Source organism: Amblyomma maculatum, chromosome 3 (genome assembly GCF_055883805.1).
Source record: "Amblyomma maculatum isolate TAMU_Amacu chromosome 3, ASM5588380v1, whole genome shotgun sequence".
In the NCBI taxonomy this organism is placed as follows: domain Eukaryota; kingdom Metazoa; phylum Arthropoda; class Arachnida; order Ixodida; family Ixodidae; genus Amblyomma; species Amblyomma maculatum.
In genome coordinates this window covers 112,232,997-112,246,452 of record NC_139346.1, presented here as the reverse complement: position 1 = coordinate 112,246,452, position 13,456 = coordinate 112,232,997, and the positions used below count along the sequence as shown (strand labels likewise).

At 43.2% G+C, this 13,456-nt stretch overlaps 1 protein-coding gene across 2 annotated transcripts; it reads right to left on the bottom strand.

Moving 5' to 3' along the window:
* Positions 1-2,158: 2,158 nt before the first annotated feature.
* On the bottom strand, positions 2,159-4,493 carry LOC146195711 (UDP-GalNAc:beta-1,3-N-acetylgalactosaminyltransferase 1-like). 2 transcript variants are annotated; one of them, XM_084596265.1, is made up of 3 exons: positions 4,157-4,493; positions 3,192-4,038; positions 2,159-2,382 (listed from the first exon to the last, which is right to left on the bottom strand). In XM_084596265.1, the coding sequence occupies exon 2, from the start codon at positions 3,860-3,862 to the stop codon at positions 3,281-3,283; it is 582 nt and encodes a 193-aa protein (XP_084452391.1). In that variant the 5' UTR covers positions 3,863-4,038; positions 4,157-4,493; the 3' UTR covers positions 2,159-2,382; positions 3,192-3,280. The 2 variants fall into 2 exon arrangements, with proteins under 2 accessions (XP_084452391.1, XP_084452390.1); XM_084596264.1 differs by having other exon boundaries at positions 3,192-4,493.
* Positions 4,494-13,456: the final 8,963 nt, after the last annotated feature.

Here is a 13,456-nt window from a genome sequence, read left to right as displayed (position 1 = left end):
CAAAATCCACCTTTTTTTTTTTTTCGGTAAACGAGAGAGAAAGCTGTCGGTGGAACATTTCCTTTTCTTTCATTTCATTTCATTTCATTTCCTTTTTTTTAATTTTCTTGTTTTCCTAGCTTGCAATATTTTACACTTTGCTTGAGCCAAACGCATTTCATTTCATGAAAGCTACGTCGCGCTTCTCCATCATACTTTTCCGAGAAAATGTTGTTGCTCTCTTTTCTGTTCTTTTTTTTTAAGTTTCATTCCTTTCAAAACATTACCGCTCCATTCATTTTGTTTATTTTTAGTTAATTCAAAATGAGCGCTTCTAGCCTCTCTAACATCTATATATTTATGTCTTGTTATGTGTAACCTTATGGTTGACTATTCAATATGTAAATTTTATCTCCGTGACTAATATTTGCTTTCCACCGCCTCTTCGGAAAAGAAATAGCGACGAGTTTCACATTATTTTGAATTACATCCGCACTGAAATCGCAAATTAGGTTTCTGGAGATGGGGCCATCTGGCTGGCGTTTGCGCAACTATTATTAAAGGTAGCACAGACTAGAACACCCGCCTTGAGTGCAAGAGGGCCGTGGCTCGAATCCCGGTGCCAGTTATCGACGTAAATTTAACGGAGACGAGAACAATGAGTATGGTTGCTTGTCAATAAGCGACAGCTGGTATAACATAAATAAATCCAGTAGTATTAATGAAAGGGTGGCAGGCATCGTAATTAAACTTAGTAAGTGGTATAAACTGAATGTTATGCAGGCCTAGACGATGCTTACAGGTAGTCATGATAACCAGGCAGTCGAAGACTCAATGAAGATGTAGTCGGAGTGAGGAAGGTAAAGACGCTGTGTGCTCTACTAATGCTACGGTAGAAAAAAAGCAGGCAGGAGACCAGGCAATGTATGACTCGGGCATTGGGTGGGAGTTATTAGTTTAGTGTTCAAAGCGCAATCTTCAGCAAACGAAGCAACCAGAAGCGGACATGAAAAAGCACTAACGAAGAGACTAAAAATGAAATTGACTTCATACTGTTCTCTAACTCTGGCATTGCGCAGGATGTAGAGGCAATCGGAAAGGTACGATGAAGTGAAGACAGGATGATAAGGTTCCGAATCAGTCTATATTTGAATATAGAACGAAAAATATTAATAGGAGAGAAGCACATCAACAAAATAACTCTAAGAGGAAAGGTAGGAGAATAATAAAAGTCAGATTTACCTGAGGAAGACAATCTTAGTGCAGAAGTAAAGAACGGCACCTTCAGAGATATCATTACTGAGAGAGCGGTAGACGTGGGTGGTGGGATAGATAAACAATATACCGGTAAATTATCTATGCAGGCTAAAATATTGATTACGGAACTCGAAAGCACGAAAACCACTATTTCTTATCCTTTTTCGTTTGTGTTATAACTTCCGAAGGAAAATATTTTATACATAGGCACAAAATGGGTTATCAATTCGTTATATGCGTCATCCGCTTTCCTATGCTTCAGTACAGAAAACCAGCTTTCGCTCATTTTTCATTCTTAAACAATATTACCGTTCTTCTGTTATGCGTTATACAAAAAATGTTTCCCCTTTTACGTTTTGTCCAGTAAATTAATGTGATATGTTAAAGAGATGGCAAAAGAGTCACTTACGTCAGGGGCCACTATCCCTGCACTGTGCACTTAAGAATTAACCTCAGTAACAATATGGTCTAGCATGGACAATGTAGAACATGCAATTCGAATGGGTGTATTAATTACTATCATGAAACCAGAAGGAAATTGTGTTGCGTTAAAGCCACGAACACAGTTATTTCGCTCTAACATTTTAGGCTAAGATCACCACAATTAATAAGCCTGCGCTTATTTCCAGCAGCAAATCTTAAGAGTTCTTTGTAGAATTCAATAAATTATTAATAAGCACAGTTTGCCGTTAGTACACGAGAGAAATTATTTATTTCGTATTCTGCGTTAAACTTTCATATTCTGCTGTGATTTTAATAAATTCCCGTAAGATTTCACATTAGTTGTATCTTGCGACTAGAACTCTAATGCCACCGTGCCGACTATTTTTTCCTATTTTTCCTACTTTTTCCAGCTATTTCGTTCCAACATTTTGCTGCTCCCTTTATAGGTTTCCGACCGCATTTGGAGAGTAAGCTGAGAGCAAAATTGTTGCACTAAAGGAGAAGGTCATCTCCTTTATTGTTGATTGAAGGCGCATTGATATACTAGACTGATTCGCATGATGAGTAATTAAACCTCACATCACACCACAGAAAAAGCTCCAGATAAGTCATCTTTTAATATTTTTAAACAAGGTGCACACAGCCAGACAAGCACGGCACTGGATTCACGCGTTATCGGCATCAGGAGCTGTGGTCGATTTCCTGCGTATAAAAAACATTTTCTATGTCATGCGCAATCGTCAACCTGCATGATTGGCATGGCATCGGCCTGCTTAGCAAAACTCTTACCGTTGTACCACCGTGTGCTCACATAAAGCGGTGCACGTATTGTCTTTCTTTTTTTGTGTGTGTTTTTCTATACCATTACCAGAAGTGTCTCTAGTGCTGGACAGAGGTGTTTATTCAAGTATATTTAATCAGAGATGTATAGGCCAATTTCCTTGCTTCTCAGGAGTTTTTTTTTTTTTTCGCTTTTGTTGGAAGAGTGTTTCGCATTGCAAACCATATCATAATTTAGCGTGACATCGATGGCAAGAACGACAACGAAGTTTTCTCTCTCTTGCAGCGTTTTACTAGTGGAAGCTGGCCACATTGAGCTAAAAGGTAAAAAAAGAACATTTTGTCATCCAATCTCCCGAACATAATGCCATTTCCTTTGCAAAGGATGCAATTATGAACGTTATGCAACACAGTCATGCCTTAATCCCCTAAAGTGTACACGGGAATGACATTAAAAGCATAAAGGTTCTTTTAACAGAACAACCAAAAACGACATTCTTCCTCGCCCCCCCCCCCCTCCTCTCCCCGCGTTATCCAAGTTTTCAAGAAACATACTTTTTTTTTTATGTCTACCAGCACAAGAACCAAAGAGGTTCTCACCATATACTTTCTAAAACTCAAGCGTAACACTTTAAACATACCATTAGGAACTATATGGCACGTGGGAAAGCCTGTGTTTTGTTCAATGAAAGAGGGGACCTAATATCACCACAAGGACGAATAGTATTTACATGTATCGTCTTGCTAATCACTACGCTTAGAGCACACTTCATCCAGTCCACTTTAGGCAAAGTGAAGAGTTGCGAGCAACGTATAAATTTTAGCGGCTCAACTGTGCACGAGACTGAGCACTAGTGTTCCGCCTAGCAATCCACTCAAATAGCCAAGGCAGCGTCTTGCGGTGGCATGCTCGCACATGCCACCTGTAATTCGACTTTAACGATCCATTGGTCCGCAACACGCTTTGCCACAGCAGGTCGACTTTCCGCTCAATGTAGTTAGGCCAGCCTGTGTTAACGAAGAGTGCCGACTTCTCCACTTTCTCTATGTTCTTCGGAACATTTAAGCTGAAGTATCGCCCAATGTCCACCATGTCTATCCGCGCGAACGATGCCCGGATTCCCGTGACGTAAACATCGTCGACCCAGTAGACCGGAACGTGAGTCGCTGCTTCGTAGAGCGAAGTCAACACCACCGGCCGCATTATGTATGCAGCACCAGCACAGAATGCGGGATACTTCTCTGGTGCGTACTGTTCTCTGCTCACATACCATTTAGAATCCTTGTTTCTATGCGGCTTTTCGTTGTAGCACAACCGGCAGTGAATGCCGTTGAGGTTCATGGCACTGCTAGAAATGTACGACCTCAAAGCGAACACATTCACCAACACGTCGTCGTCCATCTTAACAATGGTTGCGTTGACAGTAAGGTTGCAATTGTCGGAGACCCACCTTGCAGCGTGCAGGAACTTCAGCGTAAGGTTCCTATAGGTATCCGTGAAGTTGAGCACTACGATATCACCCTCCCTATCGGCTTCTTCTTCAACGGCTCGCTTTTCCTCACTGTTTTGCGTCACACCTACGAAAAACAGAAGGACGGAGTTGACAAATTTCTCAATTTCACTTTCAGCGAGAGTTCGGCGCAAAAAGGCGCGTTTGACAGCATTTCCAGGAGCCGTGTGCACAAAATACAACACCCTAAGATCCTTCCGGCGGCAGGACAACACTCCATTCAATGGGCTCTCTTCAACTCCTTCTAATGCGCTGGCTTCCTCAAAACTTTCATTCCTCCTGCTTGCAGAGTCGTGCCGTCGAGAAAAAGATTCACGGCGATGGTACTCGATGACTGCGACTGTTAACAAGAGCCCCAGCAGGCATATGGCACAGATGGCAATGAGAACTACCTTTCGCTTTATATACATTGCGAGTTCTGAGCAAAAGTAGCTGCGATGTGTGATTCTGTTACTTTTAAATGTGAAATCCAGGCAATGTCTTGACAATTCCGCCACAATAAGAATGTTTAAAAAGGCCATGCGACGCGGCGTCAAAGCAATGATCGAGTTCTGCGGGAAACACGATGACATTTTATCACGCACTGGCACATGTCTTTATTGAATCAGCGCGCTCTCTGTACGCACATAACAGCTGTACTTCTTTTTAACTGTTTTCTCGCTATTGCGCGTACATGCTAAAACAACGCTTAAAACACCCATGACATCCTTGAGTGTTAGAGCCTACCGTTCGTAAAATGGTTGATTAATTCGTAATTCACAACGTGTCATCTAAAGCTCCGATACGTCGAATACAAGTACCGTATGGCATTGGCGTTTTCAAAACTGGTGTCAGTTAATCAAAAGGAGAAAAATATATTGAGCTTGAAATTCCTGTATATGCATCGCACGGGAAGCACCACAGATCTGGTTTCTCACGTAACGTGCAGCTGATGTCCCAGGCATTTTCCAAAAAAAGAAAGAACGGAATGCATAGCACGCCACAATGCACATACTCCAATGCCATAGCAAACTGGCCGAAAGATTTCACCCAACAAGCCGGGTGACAAAAGCTGTAGCCTAGTGTTTCAGAAATAAGTAAAATAAACATGACGAGCACAAACATCCTCGAAGTCATCACCACATTATTCCGAATAGAATATGTTCCCACCTCGCTACGCTCCTACCCCCTCGTACGAGTCTGAATTTAATGTGTGTTCACAACACTTTGCTTAAACCTGACCGCTTGTGCGGTGGAGGCACTACAAAGCTGTCCAAACCACGATTTGGCGGCTGGCTTCTTGATGTTGCTTTAAAAATTTACTAAGGGCAGCAAAATTCATTTAAATCAAATCCAACCTTAGCCAACTGTAATTCAACCTAAATCATCATAATGTTACATATTCACACATAAGTCACGCTGAATTTACAGCAACTCTCTATACAAACTTGATCCACTGTGATTATTCCTACTTTTACATCATGCAATGTATTTAAGTCTTAATCTATCGCAATCAACCAGAATCGACCCTAATCTTACTTAATCCTATTTTACCTATCAAAAAGCAATCGCCGTAGCGCAACCTAATCCAACTAGATGCTCCTTCAGTCCATGAGGCACTTTCTAAATTGACGTCGGTTGCTGACTGGTTCCCAGGTGAAGGCTGTGCCCGTGAGGGGACGTCACAGCCATGCTTGACAACTCTGACGTTACGATACCCTCCTCTGCACTCAACGCCAGCTTCAGTTTCAGAATTTTCACTTAAAACGCCCATGCGAATGTGCGCCGAGCCCGAATGAGTACTGGGGCGCGATGTATACGCTCAGTATAGATTCTCATTCTAGGAGAGCCCTAGTTGGTACCTCCAGCCAAACGTAACGTCAGGCAATCCTACCTTCATTCAATCCGCGGCCATGTCACCTTCGAGCTATTGGCTGTTAACGCGATGCTTGGGATTTTTTGCGTTAATAACTTCAGTCATCCATTGTAAGCGTGAACCACTTTTACACAGACGCAGAGACCGCGTGTAACTCAGCAATGAAAATGCTTGTACATATAGTTACCCTTACTGTTTTCTGTTGTTTAATTTGCACTTGCGGCGCTTTTATGTATTAGGAATACTGTAGCCTTCACTTCAGTGGCATTACAATAGAGGAATGCACAATCAAACAATGTTAACAATGCATAAATACATAACGAATATTGAAAAGAAAAAGACAGGACCAGCATTGTGAAGTACACTTGAGGCACTAAGAACAGCATGATCTATTGTCAATTGGCGCAAAATCAGGACGTAATGTGCTGATTTTGCGTCACCTGCATAAAATTCCGTGTTTCTTGTATTTATTTTTAGTGCTAACTGTTTGCGTATGTGTGCCTGTGGAGTTATTAATTTTTATCTCAGAATTGTGTTCATATGTCGCATACAGATAGCAGCGCCATGTTTCCGGTCAATATTTTACAATAAACCAATTACATCTACGTTAGGCCTTTCTTTTTTTTTTGTGATGAATGAAAGGAATGGTTTTCTTGCTCGGAGTTTTAAATGAAACGATATTTTACGCGGACATCTTGTAACTATATACCAAAAGTGATATTTCGGCAGCGAACGGATGTTTGGAATGCATGAGGTGTATACGAGCACATTTATTCAGCCTATAATATCCATATCCTTGCTCGGTCACCGGCTTTCAATGCTCCACGATGTGCAGAATATTGCAGATAAAATTATGCTTTTTTAACTAAGAGGGCGGTACTGCGTAAGGCATTATTTTTATCTTTTTTTCTTCGTTAAAGTTTTCTCTCTGTGTCTAGGGTCCACATAAAATGGTTCATTGACATCAAAACCGTTTATGGGCAGCGTCCTGTATTCTCAGTAGAAACGCGGAAATCTAAATTACGTACTGGATCAAGTCGTTTCAGATATGCAAACCTGCAACAATATTCTCAAAGCGTGCCCCAGAGCGAAAGTATGTAAAAACGGAATATTCTATTGTACTCACAGCATTATATTTTCTTTTTTACTCCTGGTCATGTTCCGAAAAGATGAACGCTTTAATCCTGTTTATCTGAGACCCGAATATGACGTGCAGGTGTTCTCAATAATACCTATGTGCAATGAACAAATAATGTATTATAAAATCCTTTTAAAATAGAATTCATTTTTGCAAGAATGTATTACGCTCAAATTGCATCCTGCAGGTTATTTCATTGCATTTCTATTTACCCGTTATGCTAGCTCAGTAGTTACGGCACTCGGCTGCTGATTCCAAGGAACCTCCTTCTGTATCGGTGGAAAACAAAGCGCCTGGGTATTGAGCGGTACCAGTACCGGTGTGGACAAACGTAAACGGAGCGCGCAATTTTCTTTTAAACATTTCATGCTTTCCATAATTAAAGCTGGCAGTCGTGGTATGTGCGAACCGGCAGTAGACGCCAGTACATTTTCACTGGACAAATATCGTTCTCTTTTATCTCCAGTGCGGAAGGCGTGATATTACTTTGAACGTAAAAGCGTGCTCCGTTTAGTAAACTTATGTGGCCAAATGAACGAAATGTCCGGTGCCCCTCGGAACGGCGTCCCTCATATCGTCATCAGCTTTGGGACATTAAACCTCATAAATCAAGCTATACGCACTTTTCTATTTCAACTAAACGGCATCGAGTATGATGCGCAACATGGGGGATAGGCAGCTAAGGATGATCTCTCTCATCCCTAGGCCCCCGGCGATAAAAGGAACTTCAAAGTAGCGAGATGATTTCACAAACATAAGGCGAGATGACTAGTATCTCTTTCAGGGCGCGAGTAGATATAGAGAGGCGACCAATTTGGTTGGAAAGACGATGCGGTGGGGATATGTATAATTCCGGCTCGTAAAGAAAAACTGTTAAACTTTGGGAGAAGGCACAATCGATTAATTTGTAAGCGCGTCAAGGTTAGCAAGCAGGCTGCGAATTTTAAAGCCAACGTTGGTTGGGTGGTTGGTTCACAGGAAGACAAAGGCGCAGTATCTGTCACACTTGCTCTGTGGACATCTGAACCGCGCCGTAAGGGAAGAGATGAAGGTGGGAGTGAAAGCGGATAGAGAGAAAGGGGAGCCGTAGTGGAGGGCTACGGAGTAATTTCGACCACCTGGGGATCTTTAACGTGCGCTGACATCGCACAGCACACGGGCGCCACTTCGTTTCGCAACTATCGAAACGCAGCCACCGTGGTCGGGTTCGAACCCGGAAACTCCGGACAGTAGTCAGGCGTCTTACCAGGTAATAATCATAAACCACGAATGGACGTTGGCTTATGCCCCGCCGGGGTGGTGCAGTGGTAAACCGCGCTGTAAGGGAAGAAAGGCAGGTGAGAGTTAAAGTGAAAAGAGAGAAAGAGGAGCCGTAGTGGAGGGCTACGGAGTAATTTCGACCACCTGGGGATCTTTAACGTGCGCTGACATCGCACAGCACACGGACGCGACTTATATAGTTTCGCTTCCATTGAAACGCAGCCGTCGTGGTCGGGTTCGAACCCAGAAACTATAACATTGCAAGGTGCCTATTCTTCATGGGCAGCCACACAGGGCATAAAAGCACATGTATGCGAAAGTAGAAAAAATTGCGGTGTTAAAAAAGCAACCACGCATAATCAGCAATGGCATGTCCAACTTTAATATCCAGTAAACATCACGGAAATGATGAAGTTTTAAAGGTCACAATATTTCTTCCAGCAAACAGTGGGTGCAGCTTTTGCAAGGTTAGCATACATCCATTAAATGGTTTACTTCTTATTCGAATAAAGATAGGGATTGTGCGCTATTAATGTGATAATCTAAATGACTAGCTGACAGCAGGAGGAATGAAAAAGTGCTTGAACGTGTCATTGTGACAGTGGACACGGTTAGATTGTACAAGTGTTTGTGCCTAGACGGTCGTGATTTTGCAAAGGTTATGCATTTTCCCAAATTTATTTTGTGTTGACAATGTAATAACTGGAACAAAATCTTCAGGTGCACTTGTTTTGCCCTCGATGATAAGGTAATAAGGCCGCATGAAGCTGCAAGAAAAGTTGGAGAATCGGTCCGCTTGTAAATGTGATAGATTACTTGTATTGCTTTGCACTGAATATGTTCTAGATTTTTTATGCCTGGTACTGAATGGGAAACCAGGCTGTATTCGCGTATTTTAGGACTGGCCTTGCGAACGTAATGTACGTGAGCAGCTTAGGAGATACTGGTGTGGCTCAGCAGTTTTAAAAAGTTTAGCAAAGCAGCAGATGGGATGTTAGTGATGTGAGGGTGTCACCTCAGGTCAGATGACAGTGCGACACCTGGATATTTGTGGCATTTAACTTTTGTTATTTGGTGGGCTGTTTATTGTGTACAAAACCATGATGAGTACTTCTTTCTCTTTATGGTCATGTAGACAGATTTTCATGCATTATTGTGTTTTGCCATGTTTTGCGCCATTTGACTATTTTCTTCTTGACGGAACTATTTAAGGGCAGGTAAACATCATGGGTACTAATACTTAATGGGTATATAATAATGGGTATATATTACAATCATCTGCATAGAGCTAATTCCTACAGTTAATGCCGTTAGTGACGTTAACAGAGAAGAAATAACAGAGGCCCAAGGACTTTATCTTGAAGCCGTGGACATAACAGGTACTGCTTTGGTAGAACATGCTCGAAAACTACCAGTTGAAAACGATGTGACAAAAAGTCTGTTAGCCAAAGCCAGTAATTCCCCGTCTCCAATAAAAGTTTTGTTTTCCTAACAACTTAATGTACTATGCAATGTCGTAAGCTTGCCTTGTCAGATGGAAGGAAGGATGCACTAGGTGCGATCCTCCTGTGAGGGTACAGACCTCAACCTGCGACCATCATCATCCTACGGCTCACCAGGCAAGGACTCCCGCACCATAAGGTTTGGGGGTTTTCTTGTTTCAGGGAGCGGGCTTTTCCCAGCCAAGGGCCTCATGCAATCCGGCCTGTTCCCACCGGGGTGGGGTCGCAGTGCATATGCACCACGTCAGCACCACCCCGGTGGGTCGAAGCCTGACGCGAGCAAGTCTTCTAATATCTCACTTCGAGTTTTCCGTTTTCTTCTTTGAAGATCACCATGGGGTGTCCCCATTCTTCAAAAAACTTCTTTCTCCCTAAGTGGCGTCTCTCTCTCTCTAGGTGGAACCACAGTTCTTTTCTGATTTTGGCCTTCACTTCATGGAGGCTCGGAGTCTTGTTCGAGTAGGCCGCTTTGCAGCGGGCCAACCACACCTGATAGTTGACCTCTGCCAGTGTCAAGACGAACTGTTTGCGCCCTTTCTTTGGAAGCGGGTTGAAGTAGCGCACGGTGGGGTATGGGATCCCGGGGAGGCCGAATATATCTCTCAGACACTCTAGGAGTGCTGCGGGAATTAGGCAGTCAAGAAAGATGTGCTCCGCTGTCTCTCGGGCCAAGCAGAAGGGACACAGGTCAATCATTCCTGACGTCGCAGGGACGAAGGCACGCCTTCTGATAGGTAAGATGCCTCTTGCGAACCTCCACATCAGGGAGGCTCGGCGTGCATCGAGGAAGTGGGCGGTTATGTACTGCCAACTGGGTCTTTCTGCACATAGCATGTAGCTTGATAGGCGGGCAGGGAGCGGAGGGGTGATCATATTGATAATATCTTTCAGGTGCATGGTTCGTGGGTCAACGTCAGACGAGGTTTCTTTCAGGTACTCTAAGTCTGTGGCTGCGGTTCGGTAAAATGACAGGGGCGACCCTGCAAGCGGGGTGTTGTGGTGTAGGGCCTTCTCAGTGAATGTTCGCAGCCGTGTCGACAGATAGTACGAAGCCATCGTTTTTGTTAGCGGCATGTCGCATTCGACGGCTCTGAATGTCCACTTGATGTGCAGAGCCCTTGCGAGAATATCCAGATCGGGCAGCCCCAGGCCACCTTTGAATCTGGGCAGGCAGACAATGGCTCGTTTTACCTTATCGGGGGCTCCCTGCCACAAAAAGCGGTATATGTGTTTCTGGAGCTGTTTTTTCTTGTCTGGGGGGATGTCAAGAATGCTGGCCGCAAAGCTGAGGGTAGAAATCAGCATTGTCTTGATGATGGTGGCCTGCGCAGTCAGGGGACATTTTAGAGCACCAAGGTTGTGGGTTTTGATGCTTAGTTGCTCTTCAGCCCTATTCCAATTTCTAGGCGCTGGCCCAGCCGAATCGAAGAAATATCCGGTGATTCGTGTCTCGCGAGTAACAGAGATCGATTGGATAGTGGTAGGGGAGGGAGTCGCGTTCAAGGCCATAACAGTGGATTTCTTGTGATTGAGGCGAGCCCCACTCGCTTGGCAGTACTCCGTAGTTAATTCAAGTAGTCTCTCCAGTGATGTTGTGTATGGCACCACCACAGAAACGTCATCCGCGTAGGCGAACACTGCAGTGCAGGGAGGGCCTGCTATTTCGAAAAGCCCAGCATCAATGATTATTACAGTTCCTAATGATAAACGCGGCATCGTGTACAATACAGTTCCTGGTAATAAACGCGGCATCGTGTACAACTTAGTTGACTACCGGTTGCCAGCCCACGCCGTAATCCATGCATATGAGGTATCAGTACCCTATTGCTTTCGAGAAAAATGTTTATATTCTTCAAAATTATATGTTCCAAAATTTGACATGATGCACTTGTAAGGGATATTGGCCTATAGTTTGATGTTGAAGCTGTCTCTCCTGATTTGTGCATAGGTATTATTTTTGCTTGCTTTCACTCTTTTGGTAATGTTGATGACGAAATAGATTTGCCATATATAACACTAACGTTACTGCTACAGCACTCCAAGTGCAGTCTTAAAAACGCAATCAGAATATTTTTCGGAGCACTTCCTCGATAGCTTTAACAAAGCGGGAATTAGTCTAAATAAGCCAGATACAGAAAAGTTTAATGACTAAGATTCCCGCGTTCATCCTTTAGCTCTTTTTGACCTTTAGGCATTGTTTGTTTTCGTTATTCCGCTTTTAATGACCTTTTTGGCTTCTTAATCGCTTTTAATTTTCATTCTCCTTTTAACTGCCTTTTCGGCTTTTTATTGCATTTTGTTTTCACGTTGTCATCGCATATAGTTATTCTTGCCCCGCCGGGGTGGTGCAGTGGTAAGACGCCCGACTACTGTCCGGAGTTCCAGGGTTTGAATCCGACCTCGGAGGCTGCGTTTCGATGAAGGCGAAACGAAGTGGCGTCCGTGTGCTGTGCGATGTCAGCGCACATTAAAGATCCCCAGGTGGTCGAAATTACTCCGTAGCCCTTCACTACGGCTCCCTTTTCTCTCTTTCCACTTCCACTCACCACCTTCACCCCTTCCCTTACGGCGCGGTTCAGGTGTCCACAGAGTAAGTGTGACAGATACTGCGCCTTCCCTTCCTGTGAGCCAATTATTATCATTACCCTTTACTGCCTATTGGTGCCATCCTTCTAACCACCCTTTCATTCTTTTTTTTTGTTTCCAGGTACAGCATTGTTATCTCGTGTCTTTCTCACTTTTGTTACGTTTCTCTAATAATAATAATTGGTTCACAGGAAGGGAAAGGCGCAGTATCGGTCACACTTGCTCTGTAGACACCTGAACCGCGCCGTAAGAGAAGGGAGGAATGTGGGAGTGAAAGTGGAAAGAGAGAAAGGGGAGCCCTAGTAGAGAGCTTCGGAGTAATTTCGACCACCTGGGGATCTTCAACGTGCGCTGACATTGCACAGCACACGGACGCCACATATATATATATATATATATATATATATATATGTGTGTGTGTGTGTGTGTGTGTGAAGGAAAGAAGCCAAAAGTCGGCGAGGCCAAGGAAAGCATTGGGGATTGTATTTTGTCTTTTTTTTATTTTTACTTTGATAATTACATAAATTAGTAATGTAATCTGTTTAGGGGGAACAGAATTAAACACAAAGTAGAAGAAAACACAACGTGCCGATGGTGGGAACCGAACCCACGGTCTCCGAATATCGCGTCCGGTGCTCTACCAATATATATATATATATATATATATATATATATATATATATATATATATATATATATATATATATATATATATATATATATATATATATATATTAAGCAGAATTTTTAAGGGGAAATGAAGGGCTGGTTATGATACCATTAAAGGAACCAAGTCTATGAGCGTCCAAGGTAAACGTATGGGGATAGTAATATTTTTATAGTGTTTTGTGGTTGCTTTTGACCAGAATTAGTCCTGTGATGATTTTAGGAGAAAGAATATAAATGCACAGCAGGAGAAAAATCAACCTTCGACTCCCATAGACTGTTGGCTCCTTTAATTATATCTACTATATGTATGCGTGTGTGTGTGTGTGTGTGTGTGTGTGTGTGTGTGTGTGTGTGTGTGTGTGTGTGTGTGTGTGTGTGTGTGTGTGTGTGTGTGTGTGTGTGTGTGTGTGTGTGTGTGTGTGTGTGTGTGTGTGTGTGTGTGTGTGTGTGTGTGTGTGTGTGTGTGTGTGTGTGT